The sequence below is a fragment of the Petromyzon marinus genome, chromosome 60, assembly GCF_048934315.1.
Source record: "Petromyzon marinus isolate PM22_M1 ecotype Great Lakes invasive population chromosome 60, UKy_Petmar_22M1.pri1.0, whole genome shotgun sequence".
Lineage (NCBI taxonomy): Eukaryota > Metazoa > Chordata > Hyperoartia > Petromyzontiformes > Petromyzontidae > Petromyzon > Petromyzon marinus.
Window position 1 is genome coordinate 8,262,417 of NC_133726.1, and position 19,470 is coordinate 8,281,886.

The 19,470-nt window shown below is 46.2% G+C and overlaps 1 protein-coding gene across 1 annotated transcript; it reads right to left on the bottom strand.

Annotated features, from left to right (window-relative positions):
* Window positions 1-9,809: 9,809 nt before the first annotated feature.
* LOC142905994 (intelectin-1-like) lies at window positions 9,810-19,470 on the bottom strand. Its single transcript, XM_076053334.1, has 7 exons — window positions 19,208-19,470; window positions 18,733-18,861; window positions 17,019-17,272; window positions 15,089-15,247; window positions 13,675-13,798; window positions 11,864-11,970; window positions 9,810-11,111 (listed from the first exon to the last, which is right to left on the bottom strand). Exons 1-7 carry the CDS (start codon window positions 19,257-19,259, stop codon window positions 10,959-10,961), a joined length of 978 nt encoding a protein of 325 aa, XP_075909449.1. The 5' UTR covers window positions 19,260-19,470; the 3' UTR covers window positions 9,810-10,958.

Sequence of the window (19,470 nt, forward strand, 5' to 3'; positions counted from 1 at the left end):
TTTATAGTTCATTACATTTCTTCTAACCCTAAAAAAAACAAGTGGAATACGTTGGGAGAATTGACGACAGTGAGATAAACAAAATGAACTGTGGAGTGGAAATCGAGAGAAGGCAAATGAGGATGAAGACGCGGGGTGCGGAAGATGGCGAGATTAACTCAGATACATCGAAGACTACCTACTCAGGAAAACCACCTATTGTAACCTTAAACTGTAGTGCAACAGTGTAAAGTTACAGGTCTGAATGCGAGTGGAAATTCTAACCCAATACGTTACCACCTCACTCGGCTCGAACGACATCCGGCTGTAAAGTAAGATATCTGAAATAAAAACGTGTTAATAGGTAAAATGTATTGCACTGTTTGTGTCAAACATGAAAGTTTGGATAACATTGTGCACGCATTATTGCAGTAATATTTTACAGTGCAATGAATTAAAAACGAAACTTGAAGCTTAGAAGCCCCAAAAAGAATATAATTAAAGAAACATTTTTTTGCTTGAACCATTAAACATATGAACGAATGTCGCAATTTAAAATGTTCAGGTTGTTTAAAAATTCACTTAAAATCGGTAACACAAAAATCTTCGCCATGATGGTATAAATTGTACATTTTAAGTAGACATCCCCAGCGAGCACCAGCGGTGATGTTTACGCAAAGTCGTGAGGGCTCAATACAATATCACAGAGAAGGAAGTTCACCAGGGTTGGCCGTCGGGGGGGGATGGCGCCCCGTGCGAACTTTGCATTGGTTACCTCCAATTCCACTCGTGTTGTTTATTCTCTTAGATATTAGACTCAAATACAGCAGCACTGTATTAGTGAGGAGCCACGACTGGTGTTGACGAGATTCCCCTCCCCCCCGCGCCATAGAGTTAATGCGATTGTGTGTTATGTTCTGTGAGAGAGGGAGTTGGAGCATGCCTGTGCATGTTTGGAAATGTGATCAGAGTCTTGGTGTGGGCTCGGGTTCACCGATCGAACTAAGTAAACTGGTAATACCGCACATGAAACGATCTGTCATAGAGAATATAAAACCTATAAGTTGCGTGTGGTGGAGTTTGTGCATGATGGGGGATCACACCTCCTACCCCGCACTAAACGTTGTTCCCATTCCCTACAACTGGTTCATATTACACTCGTGGCACATGTTAGCTGTGAAGGGGAATTAAACTGATTGCCGGCCTCGGTGCAGTGATGCCCTTCCCGTCACTGTTAGGGTTGCTCGTTTTTATTTTAATGTGGAAGAGTGAGTTCAGATTAAATTTCTCTCCCATGCAATTCCCTTAATATTTTTTTTGGAGACAAATGCGGATTTTTGTTTGAACGTGCTTTAACGGCGACAGAAAGGAGGACAAGAACTCGATCCAGAATACAATAAATCTTCACAAGATTTGGAATGTATTAACGAGGCCTTAAATTCGTGATGCACTATTGACACACTCTGCACAAGGACATGAACCAACTGAGGTGGATAACCACATCTTGACAACCAATCACAACCAGTTTAACACATAGTAGGAGGCTCTCGCGACCAATATCCATCATAGAGGTTTGTTGGGTTAGATCGCGTAAATATATAAATGTGTCGTAAAACCCACCACCACCCGACAAAGCCAACTAGTAAGGGTTGTCACGTAAACAGAACGTGCCAATTTGCCACTAGTACAGCACACGCGTGTGTTGGAGAGCCAAGCCACAACATTTTCAATCTTGAGTACGACGTTTCGCGACAGCCAGATTTGTGGAGAAGTCTTACTCTTTCGTTCCTTATGTAGAGGCGTAGATGTGTTGACCACGTTTCTACGCTCTTGGACATTGGGGGGGGGGGGCATTACTGAGGCAACGTACATTATACATGTGCATTTTGCGGGCCCGTTGAACTTGTCCGTCCTGTCTAATGAGCTTATTAAAATAGCCCTACCAACGGTAATCCCTATTGAAGTACCCTACCCTTCGTAGGCATGCAATCATTAAAGTTTTGGTCCAACAAGGTCTGAATGCTGATGTACCCGCCCTGGTGAGACGCTGCCTCACCAATACTTACTTCACCTGGAATCGAACTTTCTACAAACATGTTGAAGGTACCCCAATGGAGTCTCCCTTATCTCCAGTTGTAGCCAATGTTTTAATGGGAGATTTTGAGACAGATGCTATCAAGGCATCCTCTCTACGTCCGTCCTTGTGGAAGAGATACGTAAATGACACGTTCGTCATCTGGCCACATGGCCGACCAGCTCTGAACCAATTTCTCAACCACATAAATTCCATACACCCAGCCATCAAATTCACAATGGAGGTGGAAAAGGATGGCAAGCTACCATTATTTGATGTTTTAATCGAAAGGAGACCAGATGGCTCAAGGGGACACTGTCCACAGGAAAGCCACCCATAAAACCTGACTCCCACCACCATACTGCCCAGAAGAATTCCCTCATCAAAACTCTACACCATAGAGCTTGATGTATTTCCGACCATCATCACCTTGCCAGTGAATTGGAACACGTACACCAAGCCCTCAAGATGAATGGATATTCAGACTACATAATCCGTAGAGCTATCACCCCAACTGATGGGAAAGAACCATCTGAGGACCCAATCAAAGCCATCACCTGGCCATACATAGCAGACGTCACCAAAAATATCTAAAAAATCATAAGCAAACACAACATCCAGGTGCGATTTAACAGAGTACATACAATTCGTGATCGGATCCCATCTGTGAAGGATGTGATCCCTGACACGCAATACCTCGGCGTCTACAAAATAAGCTGTGTCTGCGGCAGCAGTTACATTGGGTAAACTAAGCGACATGTCTCGGACCGTGTTCGTGAACACAAGGCAGATCTGAAACGCGGTAGGAGCATTACCTCGGCCGTTGTTGATCATTGTTTTAATGCAGTGGCCTCACACGAAATAGATTTATCTACGACAAAGGTACTTTGCAAACCCACTGGCTATCAACAAAGATTAGTTCATGAAGCCATCCACATATACAGACACAACTTCAATCGAGAAGATGAGTATAAACTGAGTAATCATTGGAAGGACGTTATCAACCAGTTTAAGTCATAAATGGCTGTGATGTTCGGCTCTCTGATTTTACATTAACAGGTTAAATTTATCACACTAACACAGCCACCTCGCCATCTGAGCTTGAAGCTGCTGCTCTGCGATCTCCCATTAACATGCTAATCTCTCATATTAACATAGCCACCTCCGCACCCTCATGGTGGACATCGCCCTCTGATCTTACATTAACATGCTAATTTCTCACTTTAATATCACTAGATTCGCCCACTTCGTTTATGACCCTTGGGCTACACCAATTTTAAACCTTTAAAACAGTCTGCCTTCGCAGCTTTCCGCCTCGTTTTAATTCCTGATGACGAATGCTTGTTGTTGTATATGAGCCTTTTCCAAAATTGATATTATTGATATTATTTTCACCAATTTTCATAACACCTATATATACAACATTGTGTTGTGATCGAAACGTATTTTTTTGTGATTTTTTTGTTATTTTCTTTGAACCTATCTACATGACTTTACCAAAAGACCCAAAGGATATTACATTTCAGTTAAACATACATATTGGACAACGATGGCCGGGGAGCTGGAACTTTTTTTTATGAAACCGTGAATTGTCATGCAAGGGGAGTGTTGAAAATTGCAGCTCATTAGGCTTCATAGATCTGAAGATATTAAGCCTCAACAATTCCAAAGAATATAAACGGACAACACGGCAAGTTAAATAAAAGTGTGTCAAAAAAGGCACCTCCACAGAATTCTGTGTGGACTACTGAAAGCTGAGCAGCGTAACCGTCATCGATAGTTTTCCCATCCCACACATCGACCAAGATGCTTTTAAACAGCCTGGTGATGGGGTCGAAGTCCTTCTTCACACTTTACCCTAGCCTCGCGCTCATGGCTAGTGTAGATGGCTGAGGAGGACTGGGCCAAAGACTGCTTTAGGCACTCCGTGAGGCCTCTTTGAATTCCACGTAATGCCTTCTTGTGCTGAGCAATGCCTCCGGGCCACGTTCCAGCGTCTCGCATGGAGCTCGTCATATGTGGACTGCAGTGGGAATGGTGCCACGTACATCTGGACGACATTGAACCTGGAGCACCTATGGATGGTGCTTTAGCAGCAACGCCCGACCAACCTGCTGTTAATACCCCAAAAGCGCCACCTCCCGCAATGGGAGGTGGCAGTATGTGGAGCACAAAATAAGTGAGCCGGGCATCCCAAACATATGGCAGCCAACTCGGAAACGCTGGAGAAGTACATTTCCTTCCTGGGACTGGCCACCTACTATGGACGCTTTTGTAGGAAAAGTTTAGTAAGGTCGCCCCCCCTTTGTCCACTGGCCCTTACTCGCTTAAAAAAAACCTGAGTTTTCAACGAACACCAGAATGCCGGTCTGCCTCCAGATGGGTTCAAAAGCTCAATGACTAAAGCACCGATCTTGGCTCACCCCGACTTCAACCGGGAGTTTTTCCTCAACATGGGGAGCCAAGAGCGGGTCATCACCTAATCCAGGCACACCCTTTCCCGCACCTTCTCGCTGCTTTTAGACCGCTCGCTTTACCAGCAGACTCCACTGTCCTCTTCCATCCCCTAGCCACGCTCCTATTCTCGATCATTCCCATAGCCAACAGTCCAATCGTACTGCAGGCTGACTCCCCTGTCATTACCTCTCGTGGCCACTAGTCCTAGTCCATTCGCTCTGCAGGCTGACTCCCCTGTCATTACTTCCCTTGGCCACTAGTCCATTCACACCCTAGGTTGACTCTCCTGTCATTACAAAAGTACAAACAAGGTTGAACAAAGAAGAAATGCAAACGAAACAAAAAGTAATCAATTATTGAATGGAATTTTGACCCGAGTGGTGAAATATCATAAAATCACTGAGAGAAGGACGACGGTGTGGTGCTGAGTGCAGGAGCCGTGTGATAGACCACCCCCACCCCCCCCCCCCCAAAAAAAAAACCCACCACGACCGCTCTCCTCCATCTCCCCTCACGATAGCGGGGAGGAGGCCACGATGGCGTGGAGGAGGCCACGATGGCAGGGAGGAGGTCGTGATGGCGGGGAGGAGGCCGCGATGGCGTGGAGGAAGCCGTGATGGCGGGGAGGAGGCCGTGATGGCGGAGAGGAGGTCGTGATGGCGGGGAGGAGGCCACAATGGCATGGAGGAGGCCGCGATGGCATGGAAGAGGCCGCGATGGCGTGGAGGAGGCCGCGATGGCGTGGAGGAAGCCGTGATGGCGGGGAGGAGGCCGTGATGGCGGAGAGGAGGTCGTGATGGCAGGGAGGAGGTCGTGATGGCGGGGAGGAGGCCACAATGGCATGGAGGAGGCCGCGATGGCGTGGAAGAAGCCGCGATGGCAGGGAGGAGGCCGCGATGGTGGGGAGGAGGCCGTGATGGCATGGAGGATGCCGTGATACACTCACTCATCTTACACTGACTCACTCACACATCATACACTGACTCACTCATCTTACACTGACTCACTCACACATCATACACTCACACAACCACTGACCCATTCACTTATCCTACAATGATTCACTCATCATAAACTCACTCATAATACGCTGACTCACTCACACATTATACACTCACTCACACTACCACTGACTCACACATCATACACTGACTCACTTATCATACGCTGACTCACACATCATACACTTACTACCATTGACTCACTCACACATCATACACGGGGAGTGTCATGCTGACAGATATGGCTGTTATGTATATCGTTTATTGTTAAATTTGAATCAAAGTTCCTGTGATTACTGTTGTTACATTGTATTTTATAGCTTTATTTTGGTGATTTCTAAAAGATATGGTTAGGCCATGTTTCTTGCGGAAGTGCGGAGTTGGCCTGATAACTTGAATCTAAATTGTCTAATGGTTGTTATTGTTTGTCTTTCATCACACTGGGATTTTTGCACACAGCGTTGTAATACGGTGTTTTTTTTCTGGAAGATTTGCTGGTTTATCCAGGATGTTTCTGTTGCGCGTCGTCGCTTTAAGATGTTTCTTGTTCATATTTTGTTTGTTGCGGTTGCACCCGACTCAAGAGCCGCATGGCTCACAGGGCTATACCTAAGAAATAAAACTTGAAACTTCACTCATGATATGCCTCCTGGCTTTTGCGAGGTTTCAAAAGACCAAGTGGATCCGACCGCAATGCCTCACTCACTTGATACGGTTTCATTTCCCTAGGGGCGCCCTTACATGGTGACGATGTCAATCAAGCCCAAGTGCCATCACTAGTGTGTGCCATGATATCTTTTTTTATCATACAATACAAGAACAAATGTTACGTGACAGTTATCGCGATATCAATTTGCCGTAACTTTGTCATTGTATTCAGATGTTTAGTTTATTGTTTTTGCTCTTCGCTGCTCCAATCATCACAACCTTATAATCTATATTGCTTATAACGCACAGCACACTACAAATAATTATGTATGTTGAACTTCTTTCGCACTGTACGTAGCCAACCGCTCTAATCAGAGGTGCAGGGGAAAGACAAGAAGGTAAACACAAAGAGCAGTTCTAAAGAAATTAGTTTTCAATTTAGTATCGTGGTGTAGTGTATAGTAGTGTATTGTAGTATAGTATATTTTGTAATTATAGTGTAGTGTATAGTAGTGTGGTGTGTATTGTAGTCTATAGTGTACTATGTAGTGTAGTGTATATTGTAGTGTATAGTGTCATGTATGTTAAACGTCTTTCAACCAAGAAGATGGATTCAAATTGAGTAATCATTGGAAGGATGTTATTAACCAGGTTAAATCTTAATGGCGTTATATTTTATTTTCATATCCACATCTCCATTTTCTTCAGCCTTCTACCCCCCAGGTCCGCTCATTGCCCAGCTCCGGCATTCTGTCGCTCTAGCAGCATCAATTGCTCAGTCGGCAGATCGCCACTCCCCCCCAGCCTCTCCATCTCTCCTCCCTTTCTCCTCCGCCCCTCTTACCTTATATAATCTCTTGTCACAAGCAGCTCTTTTGCCCATTACAGCAATTTGTTTCTTGCTGTGGCTTTCCCATCTGATGACGGACACTTGTGTTGCTTCCGAAACGTCGTGATTTAATTTATTTTTTATTTTATTTTATACCTACGTGACTTTACCGAAATAACCAAAGACTATACTACACTACTATACACTCCACTACTATACACTCCACATTGGGCTGTATGGAGGCCAGTCACCGGTTGTGTGTTGGGAGAGTAAACCCACCACAACATTTACATATCGAGTACCGTGACGTCTCGCCGGTAATTACAACAACAACAACCAGCATCATCAGGTGATGGCCACAGAGTCGCAGATAAATACTCCTCCTGTTTTGGTCTTCAGTAGAGCGGTAAAATGTGATGTCGTCACCTGTGAGCCAATCAGGTGCGAGGACCAGAGGCATGGGGGGGGTTAATGTGTTCATATACCTTACAATGGGCATCTGTTATTGGGTTGGGTTATTTACACGGTTATTAGATAAAGGCGCAGCACTGCCATTTCTTTCTCATGCCACTGCTGAGCGGACGGGCCTCCACCAGAGGGAGCTCTCTATAGAGCAATTAATGCTTTCAACCGGAGATTAGAAAGTGTTGAAAATGTCGTTTCGATGGCAATAAATGTCAGTACACGTACAGTAATTGGCATGTGTTTATTAGTACGGGTTGTATTTTGTATGAGAGTAGAAATTATCAGCAAATAGCTAAAGCCACAAACTCCACGCAATCATAAAGAGATGAATCACCTAAAAATGGAGCATGGTTAATTCGTTGTTCGCTTATGAAGCCGCCTATTAATATCGTCTGGAACAAATAAAAGCGCGTTTTTTATATATCCCTCGAATTGAGAGATTCAGACATTCAACGTTGGGGTCCAACGACGGTTGATGTTGGCCCAACGTTGAATGTCCACAGTTATACTCCTGGGTAGATTGTTGACTTGCATTAGGCAAAGGGTGAACATTCATTAAAAAAAGATAAGGTTTCACATTTCCACACAGCTCGCTTATTGACATGATAATTTCTCTACCCTTGAACTACATTTTTTCATCAAGTTTTGTCTGTCTTCAAAGCAAAAAGAAACATGGATTTTCGATGCCCTTTGAAGTGAGGAAGCACGTGGCTGTTTACAGAAACGGTGCCGGATTTCGATTGGCTAACTAACCACGAGGTCATTTTCCAAGGCTTGTCAGGCCTATTTACCTGGAGAGGATTAGTTCGACTTTTTTGAGGCAGAGTAGCACCTCCTCAATCTAACCACAGGAGGACGTCTGCTGCCTCTCTCTTTCGGCAAGTGGCTCTTCATTGCAAGGCCTACGCGGGGCCAACCGGTGGCCCCTGGTGGCCTTTAGTGCGGCCCCTGACGTGCGGCCCCCACCACAGTACAAGAATGTGAACCCCCCCCTCCCCATCATCATGATCGTGCTGCTGTCAACCCCCCCCCCCCCCCCCAATGGTTTCAAATGTGTGGCAGCACCCTTACACTGACGATGTCTTATCAGCGAAAGTGATACCCCCCCCCCCCGCTCCTGAAAATTCGTGAAGAGCAGTGACCTTAAGGGATTCACAGATACTGGGCTAAGGCCAGGAATAAGTTGACCAATGCTGTGCGGGGCATACTATTGAGGCATTCAAATATTTAGACATGGCAAATTAATTGAAGAAATAGTGCAGCATGTATAATGGAACGAATATCAGTTGGACTAATGTGAGGTAAAATGTTGTTGTAGTTTTTAGCACGGGCTTTCTCGACCAATATCATCCATAATGCAGATTTTTTTCGGTTAGATCACATAAATATAAAACTAGTTGCTATTAGCCAAGACTACATTTCGATTTGAAGCTTTCGTGACTGCAAGGATTCATCTTCTTTGGTTCTTTCGGTAAAGTCACGTAGAATGAGAATAAAATAATAAAATAACACAATAAAATTCTCACGACGTTTCGGCCACAGAAGACGGCCGCTTGTGTTGTGGCCGAAACGTCGTGAGAATTTTATTGTGTTATTTTATTATTTTATTCTCATTCTACATGACTTTACCGAAAGAACCAAATAAGATGTAGCCAGGACTAATTAGAGAATCTATCGAAATTGAGAGATATAAAAAAAATAATTTTACCGTTCGCATAGCTACAGACTAGGTGCTGCTTTCAAGCGAATCGTCAAATAATACATTGTTTAAATGCATGCCTCTACAGGTCAATGGGGATAACCTGTGAGCAGACATGAACAGGTACTGATATTTTAGTGCACACAAACGACAGGCGGTAAAAGAACAATGGACTCGCATGATGCGCGTGCATGATGCACGTTGGCTACAACATAAACAACCCAACCGGTAATGGATACCCATTGTAATTTATATGCACTCATTAATCCCCCCCTCCCGCTTAGCAGCACAAGAAGGACTCACACGTGACGTCATCACATCTATCCCTCGAAACGGGAGGATGTATCTGGCTGTGCCCTGACGCCGGTTGTAGTTACTGGCGAAACGTCAAACTCAGACTGTAAGTGTTGTGAATTTGCTCTCCAACACACCTGTGTGTTGTTTTAATAACGAATTGTCACGTTCTGCTTACGTGACAAACCTTACTAATTGGCTGTGTCGGGTAGTGGTGGGTTTGACAACACATTTATATTTACGTGATCGAACCCCAAAAATACCTGTATTATGGTTATTGTAGATATTAGGGTATTGTAGGAATATGAAAGGATCTCAGCTCTTGAGTGCAACATGTGAAATATAGGGTACAACATCTGAATATGCGGTAACTGTGGGATAGATTTGTATTCATAGCGTCACATCACGTCACATCACGTCACATCTCATCTCAACACATTCGACAGGGCAGCCCCAGTAGCAGCTGGCCCTGTTGGCACAAGGTGACCCGGTACCTGGCCTGCAAACGGGCATTAGGCTGCCAGTTTGGGACCGATTGCTTACGTTTAATCCCAATGGAGTAAGTTGCAGATTGATTTCTTAATTAAACAATGTGGATCTTGACACTGGCACCCAATGACCAAGTCTTGTGAACGATGATGATTATGTAAGGGGATTTGTATCGTCCACTGCGAAGCAGATGGTGGATATGATGATTCTTATTTTCTCACCCTCAATATTAATCAGGGGTGGCCCTTGCGTTCGAACCGTAGACATCTGCATAAGATGGCGAACGTGTTACCGCTGGGCCAGTGGTAGCACGTTCTCCATCTCATGGCTTCACCATTGTCTGATCCCCCCCCCCTTTTCTGGGCCAAATTGGGAATTAGTTTTTATTTGCGTGGCAGATCTGCAGCTCCTGAAAGTAGTGTTCTTAAAATAGTGCCAGGTCAGTTTAACTTGTGAACTGAAGACAATTCTGTAAAACACCAAAAGTGAAAAGTGAACGAAAAGTAACAAGGCCAGACGAGGCAGTGAGGAGTGTGGGGTCTTGGGTTGGGTAGGTACAAATTGTTAGAAGATAGAAAGCACAATCTACTAATCCTGGCCATAACTGGATTACCAATATGTGGAAGGCCACATAAACACTCACTTTAGCATAATCCAATAATGAATACAAATAATAATGCACGTGTCCACCGACTATAATTAAGCACTTGCATCGACAGACATAACTCAGTGCTCTAAATATAGGAAAGGTAGCATTTTCGGTTAAAAAATATTTTCTTCATGTCTAATGGTCACATTTTGTTTGAAAGTGATCTGCCTTGAATGTCATTTGGAATGAAGTTGTGAGCCGCATTTCTCCCACTGACCGTAGGTTCCCTGCCTCTACCCATGGCCTAATCCTATACCTGACCCTCTTGCTATCCCCACCTCTGAGGCCTAGCCCAATCCCCTTTTTTCAATTTTTGTTCGTTTAAAATGTTTTCTTCACTTTAGGTGTTCACGGAGAGCTTTCCAGGTGGCGGATTAACGGTAGTATATGAGGACGGCGGATTCCAGCAGCTTCTTTGATGCGCTCCATTCCACACCTGTCCCATAGCCGTTCCAGTCGAAGGCACCAAAGTCACCGCACTGTCTCGGGTTTCCCTCAGGCACGTAGCCCGCGCCGCCTATACAGAACTGCACACACACACACACATATTTTGAGACGTAGGTTTTCGTGGCCAACACACGAGGCAGGAATTTACGTGACAAAACCTCACTAATTAGCTGTTTCGGGTGGTGACGGATTTAACGACACATTTATACGTATGTGAACTAACCCAAAACAACTATTATGGGTAATATTGGTCGCAAAAGCCACCGACGTGTTTAAAATGAGGTAGTGAGCTTGGAAATCGAGTGCCGCTTCATCAAACTTTCCCATTTCCTTGTAATATGTTAATTATCTTAAAAGACTGAATGATCTTCAATGAGCTTTCGTTTCAATGGATATTTTTTTTACGATGGTAATTATATCGAATATGAGTATTTTTCAAAGGTCTAGGCATGGATGCTTCGTGTGCTTCATGCTAGTGTTTTGTATTTATCAAGTCACATTTTTACAATGTTCTTGTCTTTCAGCACCGTACAATGCCAGCCGTGCCAATAATCGAGAAAAAATTAAAAAGATGAGATATAGCGATGAGAGAATGTGATGCGAGACAGTTATGCGATAAAAAAAAATGCGATAGAAAGCTTATTCATGTATTCATTTAAAAGAGGCCTCTATCATTATCCGCGAAGGCTTCTATCATTATCCGCGAAATCTCCTATTCACAAGCATCTCTAGAATGTAGCCCTCGCGGGGGGATGCTGTATTGCACTGCACTGCCCTATGCTGCCCAGTATAGCTCCGTGGTAGATGTATGGCACTGCAGAACGCTACTTACGGTCTCAGGATTGCAGTTGCTCACGATCTTAATCCCTGAGCAGATGGCAAATGGGGCTTTCTCGTTGTTGAACACTCTCAGCTGTACAAACCCTGGAGCTGTTCCACCTGTGGAAACATACGTCTCAACGAAGTTAATGTCAAACTATTTGCTGAAATATTATAAAGTCTACTGTGATTAACAAAAAAAAATTGGTCATCTGGCATGACCTCCATCAGCCATGACCACTTTTTTAAATACTCACAAAGACAAAGATCACCCGCGTAGCCTTAGCACACTGTTGGGGCAAGTGCTGTTGGTGAGCACCTATGAAGGCCAGACACGGCACACGAGGGGGTGGATGGCCTACACCACGCCCGGCCGCCTTTGTTTCCCCAGTGGCGATGTTTACACACCGCACCAGGTACTCATTTGAGCCTGAGTCGACCCAGGGGAGGCCCAGGACCGGTTCACATAATCGTCACTGGTGGGGACACCCAAGTAATAATAATAAAAATGTACAATGCGCATTCCATCCTAGGATCCCCATGTGCAATGCATGATAAGCAGGAAACAAAAGCAGAACCAGGGCAACCGACCAAACTAAAGGGGGAAGGCCACTTTAAAGAGATGGGGTTTCAAAGTAGGCTTAAATATATCTACTGACTCTGATTTCCTGATTTCAAGTGGCAAGCCGTTCCATAGCTTGGGTGTCACGCTAACAAAATCACACATCGCTCAAAGAGCGCAACCTAGACCTGGGAGTGCTGAGCAGTTGGAGATCAGAAGATCTCAAGGACCTTGATGGGATATATGAATGTATTAGTTCCTGCAAGTAATGCGGGGTGAGCACTTTTAAAGACGTATAAGTTAATATCAGTATCTTAAAATCTACTCGGAATTTGACTGGTAGTCAAGGAAGGGATAAGAGGACTGCTGTAATGTGCTCATGGAATGGTGTACGTGTAAGCACTCTAGAAGCCGCATTCTGAACAAGCTGCAGTCTGCCCAGTACTCTGCTCTGTATCCCAACCAGTAAGGCGTTGCAGTAGTCTAGTCGGGATGACACAGAAGCATGGACCAGTCTCTCCAAGTTGGCAGGTGACAGGATTGATGCATTCTGACTATTTCTTAGGTATAAAAAGGACATTTTAACCAGCTTTTAGATATATGTGCCTCAAGGGATAACGACTGGTCAAACTGAACACCAAGGTTGCTGACCTCCCGTGAGGGACTGCCATCGTGACCATCAATCAACAAACGAGGCGAACCAACTTTAGAAAGATGCAGAGGGGAGCCGATGAATACGACTTCGCTCTTGTCGGCATTTAGTTGCAAAAAGGTTTGGCGCAACCAAATAGTGGGCGGGCCAACACCATGTGGGGGCGTGGCTGCCAGACAAGAGGAGTGTCAGTGGACGATGATCGTGTAAATCCCTCCTCGTAGCAGATAAAATACCAAACACATTCCTCCAGAGGGAGCTGGTAGGAACGTTGGGTTGCTCGGTCAATGGCCAGGGTCAACGGCGGCACCACGTGGTGTATTCCGCAAATATGCCCGACTGTGAGGGCGGGCACAAGCCGGCGTGAGTAGGTTAAACGTTGAGTTTTATAAGGGCACCACGGGGTGATCAGCCCCTCTCCACCCAGCCCCACCCCTCCGACTCAGCCCCACCATCCCCCACCCTCCCCACCCAGCCCCTCCCCACCCTCCCCTCTCCACCCAGCCCCACCCCTCCCATTTTTGTATGCACGACGGACGGACGGACACAATAATCCCCTGTGGGCTGGTGTAACCAGGAGGTTCCTACCAGTATGACAAGCGGTACTTACTTATACAGTTAGGGCAGATGAGAGAATTGATGACTCCATCACTTCCATAGTCATAAACAATGGGGTAGGCAGGCCCGTTATTGGTGGGACAGCTTCCGGAATTGTAGGTTAATGGGAAGAAATTCTGACAAAACAAAGGAGAATGCCATTAAAGTTTAAAAGCAATACAGTAGTTACTTTAAAACAATAACACAACGCTGCACCAATTAATTTGTTTAAGTGTTTTATCGTGTGTTTAATGTGTGCTGTCACTACCAAGTTCACCCAATGAATTTCTGTAGAACTGCTTTTTGTGTTTAGTTGTCCTTCCCCGTCACCTTCGATATTAGCACGTTTGGCTACGTACAGTGCGAAATAAGTTCAACATACATAAGGTGGATGCTTATTACTTTTGTCAAATCACAGGTAAATTAAGACCTCCCCACAGCTTGTGGGTCGCGGTAGTTTGTAGACCATATATCAACACTTTGGACTGTGCAGATTGGTGGAAGAGGCAGGGAGCATGCACGTGGAAGCGTAGAAGTACGTAACAACAGATTGCTCCACTGTCGTTTGCTATCCAATGTATAGTCCTGAGGCGCTAAGACAACCTGTTCATACTGGTTACAGGGGATAAATTTCATCCAGAGTTGTCTGGGGCCAAGCTCCAGAACATGTTTCTATGAAATTAAGCATTTCTCATCACCCATTCAAGCACTATGCAAGCTCAACCCTGATTATTAAACTAAACTGCTTTATTTTACCAGGTAAGGCCCACTGAGCTATACTGATCTTTTTCAGAAGCGACCTGGCCACAAATGATAGCTCAACGAAGTGGCTTATCGTAGCCAAATACTGTTGATTCGCATGTTGATTCATTAGCATGCAATGTGTATGTTTGTTGAACTTCTTTCACACCGTACGTAGCCAACTGTGCTAATCAATATCTGACAAGATCGGATGCCTTGTTGGTTTTTTTAGTCATATGCCTTTAACATTCCATCCCCGCTACAATTTTTCGAACACTCTTTCAACTTCACGGAGCACAACCATGGGCGGCCTGTCCATACATGCGAACTAGGTGACCGCCAAGTTAAATGGGGGCGCCAAATTCGAGGGGAAAAAATACAAATAAAATAACAAAGATGTAATTATTTCAATTCCCGTGGGCGAACGGAGGGAATGTATTGGCTCGACGAATGGATGGACAAACTGAATAATTATGCCTCTGTTTAAAAAAAATACACTTTGAAAAATAAACGGAAAATCGGGGCAAAATGTTAACCAGTTTACCTAAAAACCCCAGCCTGGATCTCCCCTCAGGGTTTGGTGGTGGAGGGCCCCAATTGCATGGTTCACCCTAGGGGCGCCGTTTGCTGGTAGCTAGTCTAGGGCTGCCCGTGATCCCAATGACAAGTCAAGCAAAATAATTTACCTTGAAAAAGGAGTAAAGGTTCCCTCCAAAGGCACCCAGAAACTTCGACTCCGTGTGGTAGCGGAAGAGCGACGACACCTTCCACGCAGGTAGAGGAGTCCCGTTAGGAACATGCCACACTGCTATATCATTTGCCTCCAGATCGTAATATCCCGGATTCTGAATAAATGAAACACACACGCAGCACAACTGCAATGAAGCACTTAACGGAGTGGACATGAGTATTTACGAATGAACATTTTATTTGCCTTCTTGGTTCTTTCGGTAAAGTCACGTAGAATGAGACTAAAACAATAAAACAAAATAAGACAATAAAATTCTCACGACGTTTCGGCCACAACACAAGTAGCCTTCTTCAGGTGAAGGAACAGAACTGTCGGGACGACAGCGCTTCAATGAACGCTGCTAAGATTCGCAGCGTCTTTTAAGCTAGGTGGGAGAAGTAAAGCGCCTTGACAAAGGAGTTTACATATCAAACAGGAGAATTTGAAAGATTGCTTTGTGCTGTCCACAGGATCCCGACATCTGACGCCCGAGGAGCCTCGCACACGTGCACAAGCCAGATCGCCGGCCACCATTCCCGGGGTGGAGCTGCACCCCTTAGGCCATTCGGGGGACGCCTCCGTGGCCCCTGTCACGCTTTATCCTGCTCAGCAGGCGGGTCTGGCATCAAGAACGTGCGCCAAAAGCTACTTCAGTCCGTTAATTGGGCGGTTCTTGCTTTCATCCCTACCCCGCGGTTCAATTGTGACGCGTTCATTGCGAATGTTCTGCCATACACTGCCATTGTTGTGTTTGCGGAGAGTCTCTGCCTTGATTCCCCTTGTGGTCGGGTTGTGAGTACAGCTGTGATGGCTGCGGTTTTTTTACGGGGGGGGGGGGGGGTGATGTGGTGTAATAATGCGGGCTGCTGATGGGGAAGTGGTACTGGCAGCAGGGGGCGGTACACACGTCAGCAGAGGGAGATCTAAGGGGATGCCCAGGAAGGGGTCGATCTGGAAGCCCGAGAACCTGGTAGTTTGTTCGAAAAAGGGGGCGTGGCAAGGGCGAAGCGAGGCCACGCCAGGGGGATAAGAGGGGGCCCGGGAGTTTGGGGCTGTTGCTGGAAGTGGATCCCCTCGCTATGTCACTGTTCATCACCTTCGTCACTGCCATCACGACCACCTCAGACGCCACTAGCAAAACAGCCTGCCAAATGTGTGTAAGCACACATTCGTCTCTTGACGGTGCTAGGTAGCACCATCAAGAGACGGATGTGTGACTAGTGGGTAAGCACGCCGGGCACTTGTGGTTCCCCAATGTGTAGAATAAGAGGTGCCTTAAGAACCCTGTCTCCGACTGAGTCACGACATAGACTAGCTGCAGCTGCATTTGTCTCTGGTTCCTTCAAAAAAGAGGTTGGGTTGAAATCTTGACGTCCACAAAATAACTTGCAACGCCACACCTATCACCATCCTTAAGGGAATGGTGATCTGACCTCCGACTCCCAAGAATACGTTCACAGGTTTGATGAGCATTTCTGTCAGGTTTTAGGGGAGGGAAACCCCTTCAACTCATAAGATGATGGGGCAAGGTGGGGTTGCATAACGCTTTATGGAAGCTACCTAGTTTATCGCTCAACACACAGTTTCAGGTCTTCTTGGCCAGTCATGCCGTCCCTTCTCAATGCTTGTCAAATGTGAACCCCCCAAATGGAACATCTGTGTTGGTTAGAAACATTTCAAACTGGGCCTGCTTATGATCCATCCTGGGTTTAACCAGGCTGGATTATGTGAGGAGCTCACAAATCATTGAAATATCTGGACCCAGTCCCCATCTGAGCTCCTCCGGTGGGCAAGGCTCCATTGGCTGGGTCATGTAGCCCGCATGCTGAAGCTACTGCATTTGTACGGGTCCAAATTGTGGAAGTGCCATTTTGTTAAAGACAAACCTTGTAGTCGTCATCAGTCGCCGACTCGGGCACACCAAATGTGTTGAGGTTGGCCCAGTTTTTATCCCCGTCTACGAATGGAACTGCAGAATTGCTGCCCTGCTGACTGGTCCAGCGGTCACCCGTGGTACACTTGGCTGCGATGTTGTTCTCGTGAATGCTGGCAACCAGGGTCCAGCCTCCTCCGTTGGTGTTCATGTCGCAGAACGCCTGGTAGGACTGCCCGCTCTTCGTCTGCAGCAAGTATAGCCCATCTTTCGTGAGCAAAGGGAACAGATTCAACAAATGGGTTATGTGTGGATGTGGAACAAACGTGGGTTTCTACGTGTGCTATCTTTCCATTAAAAGAACACGTGTGATACCCAAACCAATTATGTAGCTAAATATGTATGTTGGTACAGTGTGCAGTGCTGTAAGGTTGAAAGAGGGGCCAACTGGAGGTGGTATTTGTCAATTAGGTACTCAGAGATATGGCTGGGTCACGTGGCTTGCGTGTGTTTTGTTATTGAGTGAAAGGGGGTGCATCACGTGGTATGGATCATGGGCATGTTTGGGTGGTACCACAGCCATGAACAGACCCCACCGACATCCCCTAGCGTGCCCTGCAATCCACCAACCTCCCAGATGAGGGGTCGGGGAGCCAAGGGAGGGCTGAGGAGGTAGGGGGCGAGCGGCAGGAAGTGGGGGGACGTGCCAGTTGGTGGTTGGACAATGGGCGTGGGTGGTGAGGCTTGACCAGGAGTCGGCAACCGTTCAAGGTATAAGAGGAGCAATTATTTTGTTTTTTTTACTTTGACCAGAATAGTTCGAGAGCCGCATCACACGCAGAGCGACTTTTACACAACCACTGCAAATGACAAATGATTAATATAAATAAACTATGAATACTAAAACATTTTGCTTATTTTACCAGGTAAGGCCCACTGAGCTATACAAGCAGCCCTCGACCCGTACTTACTAACCAGCTTCCATTAAATATTTAAAAACATTGACTTAAAACGCAAACTCGCAATTGCAAACTGAACCAGGGGACTATTTTGTTCAGATGAGCGATCCTCGGCAAGATGCGGGCAGCCAAAGAGCCGCAAGCCAAAGAGCCTCAAGGGAGGAAGCGAAAGAGTCACGAGGGGGGGGGAGAAGCCAAAGAGTCACGAGGGGGGAGCCAAAGAGTCACGGGGGGGGCAAAGAGTCACGAGGGGGGGAGAAGCTAAAGAGTCACGAGGGGGGGGGGCAAAGAGTCACAGGGGGGGGGCAAAGAGTCACGAGGGGGGGAGAAGCTAAAGAGTCACGAGGGGGGGGGCAAAGAGTCACGAGGGGAGGAGCCAAAGAGTCACGGGGGGGGGCAAAGAGTCACGAGGGGGGGAGCCAAAGAGTCACGGGGGGGGGGCAAAGAGTCACGAGGGGGGGAGCGAAAGAGTCACGAGGGGGGGGGCAAAGATTCACGAGGGGGGGGCAAAGAGTCACGAGGGGGGAGCCAACGAGTCACGAGGAGGGGGAGGAAGCCAAAGAGTCACGAGGGGGGGACCCAAAGAGTCACGTGGGGGGAGGAAGCCAAAGAGTCACGTGGGGGTGGGGGCAGCCAAAGAGTCTCCAGGTTGCCGAGCCCTGGGCTAAAATGTCGGAGTCGGATCCCCGATATCGGTGTGTCAGCTTTGCTAGGGAGTAGATCTCAATTGAAGCAGAAGACAGCGTTGTGTGAAGCATCTAGCCTCACCTCTCTCTGTTTTTGTCTTCTCTTTGATTTCAAGGCATGAGTGTGGCAGCTCCTCGGACCATTTTTTTGGTGGAATCCCACTGCAATCCTCTGCTGAGAAGCACACTGCTGTCCTCACAACACCGGCACCTGGAAGCACACGGCATCAGCATCACCTGGATTCAAATCTCACAAGCAAAGCACAGCATGATTCTGTTGGCGATCCCAACTCGGTGGTTGAACTGTCAGACTTAATTGTTGTTTCATATCTGATTATCCTTAGGGGTTGAACAAATTGAACTTTATTCAAATTTATTGTCCTTCCCCCACACCTGATTATCACGGTTGCGTACGAACTGTGCAAAAGAAGTGTAACATGCATGTGCACGTTACTGTGTAACCGGATAAAACTAAATGTACAAATATGCAAATGATGTACTTGCACATTGTATCGATTATTTAAGTTTAGTAAACTTTTATAAAAAAAGGAACTCACATAAAAGTGCCGTGGAAATGCTCAGAAACAGCAGCAATTTGAAGAGCCCCATGGATAAGCAGGGAAACGACGCAACTCTCTCTAACTCTACAGCGATCAGAAGCCTGTAAATACAATAAATACAAACCGCTGCAGGTAACAAAAGCCCCAAAACAACTTTGCGAAGATTTACTGTGAGAACAGAATCGGTTATTAGTTTAGGACACCAGCCTTGTAGACTACAGCAGGAGTTGTCAGCTCTGTGAGCGTTGGACAGACACTTA

What these genes read in the sequence shown, in the direction of transcription:
- LOC142905994 (XM_076053334.1), bottom strand. Translation starts at nt 19,259, where the DNA reads ATGGGGCTCTTCAAATTGCTGCTGTTTCTGAGCATTTCCACGGCACTT. An exon ending in CGACTGATGACGACTACAAG is followed by an intron (nt 15,248 to 17,018) that starts GTTTGTCTTTAA and finishes TCATTTATTCAG; the next exon opens with AATCCGGGATATTACGATCT. An exon ending in ACCTTTACTCCTTTTTCAAG is followed by an intron (nt 13,799 to 15,088) that starts GTAAATTATTTT and finishes TTGTTTTGTCAG; the next exon opens with AATTTCTTCCCATTAACCTA.